Source organism: Amblyomma americanum, chromosome 9 (assembly GCF_052857255.1).
Source record: "Amblyomma americanum isolate KBUSLIRL-KWMA chromosome 9, ASM5285725v1, whole genome shotgun sequence".
Taxonomy (NCBI): domain Eukaryota; kingdom Metazoa; phylum Arthropoda; class Arachnida; order Ixodida; family Ixodidae; genus Amblyomma; species Amblyomma americanum.
In genome coordinates, this window is record NC_135505.1 from 45,855,205 (window position 1) to 45,870,144 (window position 14,940).

A 14,940-nucleotide genomic window follows, 5' to 3' on the forward strand; every position below is an offset into this window, starting at 1 on the left:
GCAATGAAAGATTTGTCAGCCATGATATTAGAAAAGAAATTTCGGACCTATTTTCTAATTTGCGTATACTATGCCGATATGCGTTTCTTGCACTTCTGATAATGCATAACTGAAGATTGTTTCAACTATCATTAAATCAAGTGTTCATAAACCAAATCAAAAATTATTTTTCCGTTAATATTCTGCTCTTTTTTTGGTGATTTTTCATTGAGCCCATATGATTGCGAGCTCTGCCTTTGGTGTAAAGATAGCAGCAGCTTTGCGGTACACTATGTGTTTGCTTTTAATACACGTTTTCTTCTTTATATCCCCTCGAAGAGCCACTGGAAGGCATAAGTTGTCATGAGCAAACCAATCATTCTGAATTTCCGTTTACGTTCGGTTGAAATCAATTTATCAACTTGACAAAGAACGATGTCAGCCGCCTCCCACAGTTCAACGACATTAAACTGACCCTCATGTGGCTGTTATTTCTGGTGGATGTATTTCACGAGCAGCTAATCAAAGAGTAGGTCAGGAGATATTGAAAACACTGCTTTCATCATGTCAAATACCATCTTAGAGTTAAATTTACTCATTTGAACTGTTCTTTAGACAAGCAATTTTAAAACGAGTGGAGGGCTTAATCTCGGTAGCCTTAAAGTGTCAACAGTGCTATCGAAATGACGTTAGTTGCGCGACTGATTGAGACGAACCACGGAAGGGCTCGATGTACAACTCCAAGCCGTGAAATCATTTGGCCAAATCCAGAGCTTCGGCCGGTCTGCGTAAAAGAAGCCGAAACGCAATAAGGCGCCCGCATACTGTACGATGTTTGTGCACGTCACAGTTCCGCAGGTCGTCGAGATTATTCCGGAGACTTCCGCTATGGCTATTCTTTCTTCTTCTTCCATTTCCTTTTTATTCCTTTTATTACGGCGCGGTTCAGGTGTCCACAGTCACTGCGACACTCACTGATACAGTCACTGCGACGTTTCCTTTCCTGAAAACCAATTTTCCAGTAGTCTTTTGGCCCCGCCGCGGTGGCTCAGTGGTTAGGGCGCTCGACTACTGATCCGGAGTTCCCGGGTTCAAACCCGACCGCGGCGGCTGCGTTTTTATGGAGGAAAAACGCTAAGGCGCCCGTGTGCTGTGCGATGTCAGTGCACGTTAAAGATCCCCAGGTGGTCGAAATTATTCCGGAGCCCTCCACTATGGCACCTCTCTCTGCCTTTCTTCATTCACTCCCTCCTTTACCCTTCCCTTACGGCGCGGTTCAGGTGTCCAACGATATATGAGACAGATACTGCGCCATTTCCTTTCCCCCCAAAAACCAATTATTATTATTAGTAGTAGTCTTTTGACCCGCCGCGGTGGCACAGTGGTTAAGGCGCTCGTCTACTGAGCCGGAGTTCCCGGGTTAGAACCCGACCGCGACGGCTGCGCTTTTATGGAGGCAAAACGCTAAGGCGTACGTGTGCTGTGCGATGTCAGTGCACGTTAAGGACCACCAGGTGGTCGAAATTATTCCCGAGCCCTCCACTACGGCTCCTCTTTCTTCTTTTCTTCTTTCAATCCGTCTTTTATTCCTTCGCTTACGGTGCGGTTCAGATGTCCAACCATATATGAGACAAATACTGCGCCATTTCGTTTCCCCAAACCAATTATTATTATTAGCAGTCTTCTGAGAAATATATAATTGGTTTTCGGGGAAAGGAAATGGCGCAGTGTCTGTCTAACATATCGGTAGACACCTGAACCGCGCCGTAAGAGAAGGAATAAAGCAGGGAGTAAATCAAGAAAGGAAGAAAGAGGTGCTGTAGTGGAGGGCTCTGGAATGATTTCGACCTCAAGGGGATCTTTAACGTGCACTTACATCGCATAGCACACGGGCGCCTTAGCGTTTCGCCTCCGTCGAAACGCGGCCGCCGAGGTCGCTTAGCAACATTACAGGCCACAGGTTTCTGCAATTTCCTCCCTACTACAGGCGGTTCACGGAGAATTTTTCAAGCATTCTTGCTTTATGATGCACCTCGCTAAATGTTTTAGTGAGTGCAGTACGATGCTGCTTCAATTTTTTTTCTTGGACAGCACTGAACAGCTACCGTTAAAACAGACGCTCTACGTAGTATTAGGTACGTAGAAAAGTCAGCGGATATTTTTCAACTTCTATATTTTATGTATTGCTTCTTACTGCGCACTTGTATGGCCTTGTTGCAGCTAAAGGACGAAATAGTTTTATCTTTGTCTAGCACAATGCTGTGCATGTGAAAGACTCAATCAACTCTACACGTCCTCCTGCGCGTCTTGGCTTAGCAGCGTCCGAAACTCGCTGGTGGCCGTTGTCGCGCACCTCTTCTGGCGTCGCTTTTATGTTAAAGTCTATTTCGCTGTCTGCTGTGGCATTCGCGGATACGGGGCACTGTTCATCTGGTGCCGATGCTCATTTTAGCCCCGGCGTCGACCGGCCTCCCACTTGGCAGAGCGTAGGACAAGGTCTTCTATGCGCGGATGACGACTTTCACGGGGCTGTGCGTGGAGGCACTTTAGAGCTTTTTTGGGGGGCATAGCGCTAGCAGAAATAAAGCTGGTGCGCTAGCGCGTGTGTGCGGCGAAGCCACCTGCTTTTATTATCTGCAACATTACAGCCTCACTGTACCACCATATCATATCTGTAAGATCGGTAGTGTGATTGCTCTGGTGTTGGGTCTACTGTGGCTTCTGACCCTCTTCTTTTTCTGGTCTTAAACTATACGGTGCTTTTGACGCCAAGTCGTGCGAAAGCATTTTACGTCGCGTCAAGTGCGGCTCCGACGGTTAGATTCTATTTAGTTCTGTTGAATCCCGGCTACCTGATTTTACATAGCTCGAGCCTATCGTGCGACATGCTATAGGCCGGACAACGCCCTAGCTGTGTCGCTGGGATACCCGACGTCACCTTAGTTCTACACCTCCCTAATCTGAATCATGATACGGGGTGGAAGCCCGCTGGGGAGCAAATGTGTGTGACAGTTACCATTACATATATGCTTCACAGTTTTAACAGAAGAAGCCAGGTATACCCTAGTTACGTTTTGGTGCACGTCGGTTCACACAGCCAGGGCAGCTTTATTGTTGCTGCATAGATTAAAGCCGTAGAGAGCGAAATGTGAGCTCTTAAGATGCAATGGCAGTGTGCTCATGTATAAACACGATAGCGTTAAAAGCCCGGTTACGCAGAAAATCCGGCGCCGGCGTTGTCAGCGTTTTGAGCGATAAATTGGGTGGCGTAGGATAGCCCAGGCAGGCAGCCCTGGTAAGCAACCTAGGTTGGAAAGGTAGGTGATGCGACTTTGTGGGACATCACAACCTACCCATCGGAATGTGAACAAACTAACCAGCCTGGTAGGCTACAGTTAAATTAATGATTGATAGCTACAGGTGGTACGGGGAGAGCACCTTTGGTGGCACAAGGCCCACCGGTGGCAGTACCTGGCGTCGCGGGGAAGTGGCGCATCCATTCATCGCTGCGGCAATGCGCAAGGAGTGGTATGAGGACTCCCAGGGACATAGGGATATAAAGTTGAGAATGACCAATTTCGTATATATGTGCATTAACTATCGCGTAAACAAACTTAAGGTAGAGCTTAAGTGTCCCCTTCAATTTTCCAGCTTGCTCTATGCACAAACTACGTGTGTAGCTTCATGCCATGCTGTGCGTACTACACTTCTCTGAGGTACCCAACAGATCTACGTTATTCATCGACTGCTACGCGTAAACACACCATCTACTACGCTCTACCTAGATATATAGATGCGAGAAGACAAAGAAGCAAAGGAATGAGTTGCATATATAATTGCCCGAATTTAGCTGAATGCACACTTATTCTACACGGCGAGTGAGTAAAACAGGCTATGCTTAGCGATTACTTAATCTTAGGTGCTAAAAACGCAAAGGTAAACGTTTTTCTTGAGTTTGTCAAGTTTTGCAAACGACAACAGGCTTTCCAAGAGCTGTATATGAAAATGCCTCCGTTCCTAAATTACCAAATTGGAATTGAAATGTTCTAATATTTTTCAATCATCCAACGTTCAATGTATCACCTATGCTTCACATCGCAACTACGAATAAGCAAAACAGAATGCACAGGCTCCGTGAAAAGAGACGTTTTTTGCGCAGCTCTTGTTTTCATCCTCACTTCACGTCGGAGTATAATGCATTACCTGTACGATTCGAGCGCCAGAATTGTTTCTGGCGACCAGCCATACCAGTCAACGAGGCTAATCCACAGCAAGGCTGCCATGCGACTCGCGATCACCGCTGCGTCGGCGAGCAGGGGGTCAGTGGTGCCGGAACTCAGCCAGCCGTAACCCAGCGAAGACACGTAGAGAGTTGTCTCGTTCACAAAAAACATGCGGTCCATGACTCTGGTCTGGGCGTCGTCTCGAAACCAGGGCACGCCTTGGCGCGCCTTTTCGTTGCTGGAGTCGAACTCAAAGTTCAACGCCATGAATAAGTTCCGGACGAAGCCGCGCCTGGACATGTGGGGTACGGCAGGCTCCCGGAATATCAGTTCGCCAGGAAGCAGGAGAGAGAAGTTGCTCACCATGGCCATGAAGAGTTCCGTGTCATTCCCGGCCGCCACCAGTCGCCGAAGGGGGGCGTAGTCAGCGAGCGCCTGTCGCGTGGCCTCGAAGATGTTGCGCAGCTGGCGGTCTTTCGTGGGAGTCGCGAGTGCCGCTACGTATGTGACGCGCCATAGCTGGGCGCTGTCGTACATGTGCTTGTAGCAGACGTCTTCGCTACGCATTGTGGGTGAATTCAGAGGGCCGTCCTGTTGAATGTAGCGCATGGCGTCCAGAGCGAGGAGGAGGACCACGTAGAACACGGACAACGGCTGGTTCCTTGCGTCAATCAGGAGTTGAATGTCGTTGAGAAGGTTAGCTTTGGACACCACCGCAAATCTTTTGAAATGGTCAAGGTCGATGAAGTTTTCGAGGAATATTTCTTTGAACTGCGAGGTTTTCATATGTCCGAAAGCTTCACAAATCTCGGTCATAGAGGTGTGCGAGTGCCTCCACTTGGCGAGAGGGAATTTCTCGCCCCACTTGGCGATGTCCTCAGCGGTGTAATTAGTGTGGAAGTGCTCATTAAGGGTGGAGAGACTGACGGCATAGCAGGAAGCATCGCAAAACGCTTTATAGTGAACGGTCTGCATTGTTCTTCTGACGAACGTGAGCTGAATACCTGTTGCCATTATTTCAAAAATAACCGTGAGGTGGTATCGCTGATAGGCCGCGAGCACTAAGCGCAGCAAGTCGGCGCCACTCATTCGCTCGGTGACGTTGGCGATTTCCAGCATGCTAGCCACGGCACCTCTGCTGCGCCTCTCGTACTGCCATATCTCTTCGATGCACGTTGTGTAAAGGGCATGGAGTGCCTCCGCAGCTTTACTGCTGTAGTTCTGGGTGCCCTTGATAATGCTGGTGGTGACATCCCACTAGAAAAAAAAAATCCCGCAAAGGCAATGCGGAGTTTCAAATTGTTGATATTGTAAGTAGTTTGATAAGGTGTATGGCGCAAACAGTACTCTCCAGCGTCTATGCGTGTTGCAGACAGTAGCGCTGTAACATATTATATTTTCTTGATTAAAGGAGGCGCAGAAATCAACAGCAAAATTAGAGTAGCCATAATAGGAGCGTATTTTGTGCGGAAGGAAGTACTGAAAATTTGGTGGGCTCAAGAAATACTGCTCCGAAGGAAATGTCACGCATCACGTCGTGTGCCGTGCAGTGACACAATTCGCGTGTCGACATGTGCCTGTTTAATTCCGAAGCTATTGTTGCAGGATCTTTTTGTGAATTGTGGACGTTTAGTTCTTAACACCAATATGCAGATCTTGATCAAAGGCATTACGAACTGGAGCAGGCCCGGCTAGCATTTATGAGAAACTGAATGGGGTAAAGGGCCTGGCCTTCGGTGTTCTGAGTAAAATAAATGCTTTTTGCGCTTACTTGCTGCTTATAAGGCAATTTTGCCCATACAGATTAGAGAGTGGGCACCTGTTTTGGATTGGTTTATTGAGGTCATGTGACGCAAGTGGGCATGCTTATGTGGGCTTTGGAATAAGCGCATTGAAAGGAGTGGAGAGGAGTTTCCTTATTCGGGGGGCTAACCATACCACCAGTGTGCACAAGTTTGCGCCCTGACCACTAGCGAAAATCCACGTGTCCCAGTCCAACTGGTGACAAACAGCTTAATACGTCGTTTACGGCACGTGAGAAAAAAACGTTGGAGGTAACTGCGGTAACCCGCATTTGAGGAATGCGAAAGCTTTGACGCCTCCTCGTTTCTATTTGCCCCTCTTTGCTTCACTCGTCACCTCTCTTTGCTTCACTTGTCTCTTCTCATATCATTAACTCGATTAAGTACTAATGTAAATTCTTCAAATTTCCCAACAACCACAATAAATTCTTACTTAATCAAGTTACATCAATTGCCCACTTTTAGTTTTCAAACATGTCGCCACGGATCGTTTGCAAATTGGGCGTCACGCGTTGGCTCCGCCCACACTTCTGTTTTTTTTTTAATTTGACGCCACGGGTTGCCTTGACTCCGCCCACTTTTTGGACATTTTTGTCTCGAATTAATTAACTAATCAAAATATCCACATTATTATTTTCCGACATCAACCACACATTATCGTCTTCCGATTACAATCATTTGTTTGACGCTACCTCTTCTAAGTTCCTAACAACTGCTGCGAGCACGTTTTGCGGATAAGACCTTGTCGGCATAGCCTAGTGATGCTTGCGCATTAGTAAGCCAAACGAATGTTGCTGATTAAGCTTGGAAATCGCGCGTTTCATTCAGCTGGAAGCAATCTAAGTATCTATGCATAGCGACTGTTTTCACTGTTGTGTTTTTACGTCAGACGGGAAATTTTATAATCATAGTTAAGGCAATCAACTTCCAGAAGTGTCGCCAGGCTACTGAATGCATAGAGTGCTGTAAAGAATGATGCCGCTAAGAAGCTGCACGCTATGGGAAAACTAATTATAGACTACGAATAAAAATGCTTCCGGTACCTCCCAGGCTCTTGAAATTGTAGAACATTATAAATAGTGGGTTCAAAAAGAAACTGAACTTTTGAAATAGCGCGCGAACCGGCAGGGGGACGGCGCTGCGGTCACAAAGAGCACATATCTGCAAGTTTAGAACACAAACTGCCATTTGCCGCGTTTCGCTCTGAGCTTACTTGACGAGTTAAAGCCGCTGAGCTGAGCGCGTGCCCAACCTGCTCGTCAGATTAGGGCCAAACTGACAATGAAAGTAGTAGAACTTTCTTGCTGACTACTTATTCATTCTACATAAAAGGCAGGACTGTGCGATTGGGACAGGACCGGTGAAATGGGAACGCCTGTATTATTGTTTTCGTTCCTCTTTCTCCTGTCTTGTCCCCTTCGCGCAGTGCTGCATCTTACCATAGAATGAAACAGCTTGAAGAACAACGTGTGAGCTTAAAATTTTGCTACATATTTTGCAGCACTTTCGCAAGACATTTCAATGGCTACAAAAGCCTACCCAGGAGCACTGACTCCGGCGCGCAGCAAAGCATATAGCGGCCGTGATTTTTCTACTCGAACACCCAACGTGGGCCCGGTGCTTAACACTGAGCTCTACTTGTTAACTCCGCTCCCCTTAGCTCACCGATCCGGCTTTGTGCTTGTTTTGTCTTCACCCTATACTTGTTGCCGAAGTAGCTATATGGACACGCCACCTGCCCACACTGCCACGAAACGAAATGGTGTGTCTCCGGCCGCCTAGATCGAGTGCGATTGGTTATTAAGAAATGAAAGGCGCGGTAACTGTTTGACTTCTCGGTGCACACCACAACCGCATCGTAAGGGAAGGGAGAAAGGTGGGAGTGTACAGAGGAAAAAGAGTGAGACGCCTTAGTGAACCGCTCCACAATAATTTCTGCCACATGGGGAACCTTGGTGTGCACGGACATCGCGCTGCGCGCGGAGGGGTGCGTACCCCATCAGGTTCAACTCCAGGTCACGAGAAGGGCCGAAGAGCACCACCGGTCGGCCACCTAGCAACCGGCCTACGGGAAGGCCACCATGCAGAGGGGAGGACCACCCAATTTGTGACACCAATTTTTTTTTAAATAAATCTGTCCTCTTATACAGGCGGCCATGCTGTGGAGACCAGTGGGCCAGCAGTAGATGAAATGCAGCCTTTCCGCTTCATCTGCTAACAGTGAAACGCTAAGTATAATATCGTTTATTCTCTATCGAAAGATAACTCGTTTCTTTATTCAAAAAAACTTTTCCTTTCATGAATCAACAGTTGTACCACCAACAGGAAAAGAAACGCGAACAAAAGAGATGAACACAAGAAGGAAAACGAGTTCACCTTAGCCGGTGGAGCTCAGTACTAGCGCAGGTTAATTTCCTTTTGAAGGCGCAATGGTTGTCTATGAGAAGTTTCTTAAACCTGGTTTTTATTTCTCCCCAAGGAACTAGCATATCTTTTTTTTGGAGCGCCACTCTTAGGTGCTCGTTCCTGCGTTCCATGCCGTCGTCAGTAAGCAGGCATGTATTGACATGTAGCAGGTGGCGTGTTGGCAAGCAGCAGATCAACGAAGGGCTAATCAAGATAGAAGATGTGCGAAGGTAGCTGATCAACGAAAGTTTGCTGCCGTGGCAAGATCCCGGAGGGTGGCTAGCAGGGTAACAGGCCACCTGCCAGCTGTTGCAGGTGGCCTGTGAACAGCTGCGCTCAAATTTTGCATTACCGACCTCCCAATCGTCTCTCAATTTTTTTGTGCTTGCATTTGGGTTCTCTTGTTCGCGTTTCATTTGCAACTGATGTTACGTGCCACCTTGCAGCCGGCTCTGTAAAGTGTATGTTCAATGACGGAAAAAGCCTTCTCACCTCGCCTGATACTGCTTCCACTGCGCACCGCCCGCGTTGTTTTGGGGTGTCGCCTGCGTTTACCCGTGAAAATGACAGGGGTGCGCAGACCATCAACAAACCCACGAGGCGGCCGGTACGGAGACCGCACGGTAGACGTGAAAAGGTCGTGCTTTGCAGTGCGTATTTGAATAATTGAGCTGCGTACGTAGAGAGTAGGCCAGTATAGGACAATCTTGTCGTTGTCTGTAAACCATTCTGTAAAAAGGGAAATTGTTCGCTCAGCAATAAAGCGCCTTTCTATCACCAATGGTGCATCTACACAGCTCAGTAGCACAAATTTCCTAAATACACTCTGTATACGGGTGTTCTGCGATGTAAGTGCGCATTAAATAACCTCAGTTTACCGAAAATAATGCAGTGCTCTCCACTGCTCTCTCTATGACAGGCGATCCGCCGAAACCGAATGTTAAAAATTATATACAATACCGAACTCTTGATAAAGTACCAAAACTCACTACGTAAACTTCCATGAAAAGCAAGGAGAAAGACAATGAACAGACGCGAAATACGTCTGCACGGGGAGCACGCCTGTAGAAGCATGCACGACGCTGCCCGTGAGGTGTATGAAGCAGGATGAAACAGACGATAAACGCGGGAAGTCAGGCGAGAGCGCCAGTGCAGCGCCAAGAAGCAGACAACCCTGACACATGCCCCGGCGCATGCGCGTACTTGGAGAATAAGAGAGAAGAAACGTCTGCATCACGTACCTCGTAATCGCGGGAGCAGTGGCGCGCTGCACCAGGGAATGCTGCACCAGTGCCAATGCAAATCCGGGCGCCATAACTCAGATGTTCCATCAAGCTCCATTCGATGTAGCAAAACTGAGCCCCTCATATAAGCGGAGTCGGTGCTCCTGCCTATCTTATTCGTTTTTCGGCCTAAGTGCTCACTCTCGTATCACTCACGCGAGACAGTTGACCAGAAAACTGCCCCGTGCCAGTAGTGGGGTGGTGGAGATTTTTGATTATCATTTACAGTTAAATTAGTGTCTCCATAGAGCATTCGAAGCAAATTCAAAATAAATCCCACACAATAACACGCGAACAGTCTCTAGTACCTTCGCTTTTGACAGTTTTCACAGTTTTCAGATATGTTCATGAGAGATAAATCTTCAGCGGTGCTATGTATATATGCCCGCGGAAGGGCAGAAGCTCCACTCATCAAATCAAATCAGTTTTATTCAAACATCCTGAGATGCTTAGGGACACGGACAAAAAGGCAAAGGTGGCTTCACGAGGCCCGTGCTCCTTACAAGGCATACAGTGTAAAACGCGGAATGTATGAAATACAGGCAGTGAATAGCAAAAAACGCAGAGCCGCCGCGGTGGCTGAGCGGTTATGGCGCTCGGCTGCCAGCCCGAAAGACGCGGGCTCGATCCGGGCCGCTGCGGTCGAATTTCGATGAAGGCGAAATTCTAGAGGCCCGTGCGCTGTGCGATGTAAGTGCACGTAAAAGAACCCCAGGTGGTCGAAATTTCCGGAGCCCTTCACTACGGCGTCCCTCATAGCCTGAGTCGCTTTGGGACGTTAAATCTCCATAAACCTAAACTTAAACCTAAAAAGCGACTACTGATCCGGAGTTCCCGTGTTCGAACCCGACCGCGGCTGCTGCGTTTTTATGGAGGAAAAACGGTAAGGCGCCCGTGTGCTGTGCGATGTCAGTGCACGTTAAAGATACCCAGGTGGTCGAAATTATTCCGGAGCCCTCCACTACGGCACCTCATTCTTCCTTTCTTCTGTCCCTCCCTCCTTTATCCCTTCCCTTCCGGCGCGGTTCAGGTGTCCAACGATATATGAGACAGATACTGCGCCATTTCCTTTCCCCAAAAACCAATTATTATTATTATTATTAACCTAAAAAGCGCAGCTGCCCACAAGGCAGAAAGGTGTACAAAAGAAACGAAAAATGCAAATAACAAAAGGCATACAAGCTTGAGGTTTCCGGATCATGAAAAAGTGTAGTGTACAGAAGTTGCTAAGAATAAAAAATGAACGGCAGGAAAGTGAACTGAAGAAAAAACAAGAACAAAATAACACGCATCGCTGTAACTGTGCTTTTTTTCACAAAACAAACTCACTATATTGCCAGATACATTTCCAAGTTCAGAGAAACATACTGCGTAGATCCCTGAACGATTTGCTGAAGACATCTCGCTTATCTTCACTGGACAGTTCGTTCAGGATAGCTGGCAGACGATATTTCAACATTTGTGTCCCGTAATTTGAGCGGCATACATATACTTTCCACTCTTCTGGATTTCGTGTACAATACACAGAATTGTTCGTAGCAAGTGCGGCTAGCGCTGCTAAAGAATTGTCGTGCTTAATTACTTTCGACTTGTGATGACGGATTGTTCTTTAAAAATATAAAGACTCTATACCAATTATGTTAAATTTCTTTAAAAATTCAGCTGTGTGTGAATGACGAGGGACTTTTGCAATATTGCGGATAATATGTTTCTGCAAACGCCGCAATTTATTAGTTTTGTCAAGCGTTGTGGTTTTCCAGACATGCGCACCATAACTCATTGCTGAGGAAAACAGGGAATTGTATAATAATACGCAAACTGAGATGGGAAAAGATGAACAGTAGCGACGCAAATAGCCATTCGTACGCGAGAGCTTCCCGGAGAGGTAGGTAATGTGGCCGTCCCAAGACATATTTTCTGAGAAAATTACCCTTAATGTTTTAAAATGAGGAACCACTTCAATTGTAGTGTTGTTTATTGCAAGGGATGGAAGACAAATACTTTTTTGACGTGGATGAAAGATGACTGCTTTTGTCTTTGCAACATTGATCTTTAAATCTTTATCCATTGCTTAAGTGTTTATATGTCCTAATGTCCTATTTGCTCGATCGGCTAAATTGATGCTCGATTGTCCAGAAAAAAAAAACACACGTGTGTCATCGGCATATATAATATAGTCAGAAGATTTGTCAATATTAACAATATCATTGACATAAATTAAAAACAGGAATGGCCCTAAAATATTCCCCTGGGGGACATCCGAAACTACCGGTTTAATAGCTTAGTGTTGTCTCTGAATATCGACAAACTGTGTGCGATCCTGTAAGAGGATATTACAGAACGAACTTTGCCGCGTAAACCATAGTATCCCATCTTCTGAAGCAGGATACGGTGATTGATTAGATGAAAGGCTTTCGCGAAATCTAAAAAGATGTCTAAAGCGATATTTTTATTTTCAAACTTCTGTAATATCAGCTCCTTTTGAGCAAGCAAAGCTAACTCGGTTGATTTATTTTTTCGGAAACCGTACTGAGCCGGAACTAAAATTTTATGTTGTTCAGAAAAAGCCATCAAGCGTTGTAAAATTAATTTTTCGAAACCTTTGGGAATGACAGGAAGAATAGAAATAGGACGATAATTTGATAATTAATCTCGGCTGCCCTTCTTATAGATCACGGTAACCCTTGCGAGTTGCATGTTACGAGGGAACCGACCGAACGACAGGCGGGCACTAAAACTGTGCATCAAATAGGGTGCTATTACATCAATAACATATTTAACTGGTGTGATTTGAAAACGAAGAGCATCTTCTGACTTGCTATTTCTGAGCGAAACAAATGCTGCAATAACTTCATCAATAGTGACGGGCTTCAAAAACCTACTGTGGCCGGAATTTGGTTCAATGTAACAGAAATTAGCGGCAGTGTTTCCTGCCTGTGCAACTGAAAGGAAGTAATCGTTAAAGGCATTGGCTAGATCAACCCAGTTAATTCTACATTATCTAACGTTACTTTCGAGGCTATTTAGGTTGGCTCTCTGGTCAGAAGACTCAACATCCTCCATATCACCTCTGATCGGCCAGTCGAGGAGTGGAAAAGATTTTCATGATAACTCCTTTTCGCTGCACGTAATTCTTTGTTGACAAAATTTCGGTACTCTTTATAAAGTTTTAATGCGTCAAGGTTCCTGGCTTGCAGAAACATAGCATACAGTCGATCTTGTTTTCTAAAAAGCTTTAGCATGTCGGTGGTAACCCATGGCTTTCGAGCTTTTTCAGGTCGTTTTAGCGTAACAAGTGGAAAGCAGTCGTAATAAGCACCAGAAATTTTACCCATTAATTTATTGTAATTTATGAATGCGAAGCACTTAATGCCATTAGCCTCGTCGACGGAATGGGAAAATTTCGAGGGGTGCCTGAAGGCACGTCCCTGCAAACGTGTACAGCAGCGTTGAAAATGACAACAGAAAGAGAAAGTATCTGCCAGTCCAGCGTTTGAGCCGTCCATTTCGTCACTCACTGTGTTGTCATTTTTCCCCGGTGCACCCCCAGAGGAACCCATGAGTGCTTACTGATTGTAAAGCCTGCACGTTCTTCGCGAAAAGAAGGCTCACCACCATGTCGCTGACCACGTCGTGCTGGACGAAGTCGTGCTCGATGGCGTTCTTGCAGATGTACGCGAAGAAATCTGTGCAGGGCTCCTGGCTACTGTCGATGACGGCAAAGAGCCTGGCTGCCTCCTTTGGGCAGCAGAACGGTGTCTCTGTGTGGCTCGCGTTGTCCCGCTTGGCAGCCCAGTTACCGGTCAGCCAGACCAGGGCTGCAGTGGCCGCTACCAAGGACACCCCACAGGCGCAGCCAATGAAGGCGCCTGCCGACTGTAGCTCCTTGCTCCGCAAGACAGAAGCTCGGGAAACCTGGCGGCCACTGCCAAGGGTCGAATGAAGGTCTTCTGCCATGGCCCGAGGCTTCTTCCTGTTTGCTTTCCTCTTCTTCTGGACACAGGCCTCGAGGAGTACGTGCACCGTATGCGAGGCCAGCGCCCTCTCTTTGCAACAGATGCCTACGGCGCTTCTAGGGCTCGCTCGAGTGCTGCCCTCATGCGATTAGCATGGAGTTGAACATGCGGTTTATTTCATGAACTTTATGTTCACTGCATTAGAATCAGTGCGAGTTCCCGGATTTCTGCACCTCAGAACAGTACGATCAGCGGGCAGTGCCGCCAGACGGAGCAGATGGAAGTTGATGAAGACGACGCTCTGCAATGCACAGCGCAAGAGTACGGTGAGGCAAACAACAACGAGAGTGCGGTGGAGTCTAACACAAGGCGTGTTTGGCTTTGTCGTAAAGGCAGACGACAAAAGCACTGGTTTATGATGTATAAAAGTAACGTCCCAAAGCGACTCAGGGCTACGAGGGATGCCAGAGTGAAGGGCTTGGGAAATTTGACCACGCGGGGTTGTTTAAGATGCTCTAACATCGCACATTACAGGGGCCTCTAAAATTTCGCCTCTATTGAATTTCGAGCGACGCGGCAGCGACAAAAGTACGAATAGAATCTAGTCTCTCTAGTCGTGTATTCGCAGTCTTACCGTAGTTGTGTGAATTCTAGTGTATTGAAGCGAGTGCAGAGGATGTATACTCAATCAGCTGCAATAATCTTTTTTAACTCCCCCTTTCAACTCTACCCATCAAGGCCTGGCTTCGCACCAAGGGGACTTTTGGGCCATGCTCGGTGAACTCTCGCCTCTGCGGCAAACCAGAAACGATCAATCAGTTTTGTGGTGCATTGATGCAGTGTTTTTCTGGGGCTTACTTCCACAGACAATCAAAAAGGACAAAAAAGAAGGACACTGCGATTCCGTGGAATCTGGCAATAATAATATTAATAATAATGATAACAATAAAAATAATTAGTTTTGGGCGAAATGAAATGGCGCAGTATCTGTCTCATATACATCGGTGGACACGTGAACCACGCCTTAAGGGAAGAGATAAAGCAGGGAGTGAAAGAAGAAAGGAAGAAAGAGGTGCCGTAGTGGCGGGATCCAGAATAATTTCGACCACCTGGAGATCTTTAACGTGCACTGACATCGCACACCACACGGACGCCTTAGCCTTTTCCGTACATAAAAACGCAGCCGCAGCAGTCGGGGTCGAACCCGGGAAGTCTTAATGCTGATTGCACTCTGTGACCAAAATCAGAAGAGGAGCGAAAATTAACTTGTTACTGCTGGCGGCAGTGAATG

At 46.8% G+C, this 14,940-nt stretch overlaps 1 protein-coding gene across 1 annotated transcript; it reads right to left on the bottom strand.

Moving 5' to 3' along the window:
* Window positions 1-4,178: 4,178 nt before the first annotated feature.
* On the bottom strand, window positions 4,179-13,674 carry LOC144103328 (uncharacterized). The gene is made up of 2 exons (XM_077636079.1): window positions 13,306-13,674; window positions 4,179-5,459 (listed from the first exon to the last, which is right to left on the bottom strand). Exons 1-2 carry the CDS (start codon window positions 13,648-13,650, stop codon window positions 4,179-4,181), a joined length of 1,626 nt encoding a protein of 541 aa, XP_077492205.1. The 5' UTR covers window positions 13,651-13,674.
* Between the last annotated feature and the right edge of the window lie 1,266 nt (window positions 13,675-14,940).

What these genes read in the sequence shown, in the direction of transcription:
- LOC144103328 (XM_077636079.1), bottom strand. Translation starts at nt 13,650, where the DNA reads ATGGCAGAAGACCTTCATTCGACCCTTGGCAGTGGCCGCCAGGTTTCC. An exon ending in ACGTGGTCAGCGACATGGTG is followed by an intron (nt 5,460 to 13,305) that starts GTGAGCCTTCTT and finishes TTTTTTTTCTAG; the next exon opens with TGGGATGTCACCACCAGCAT.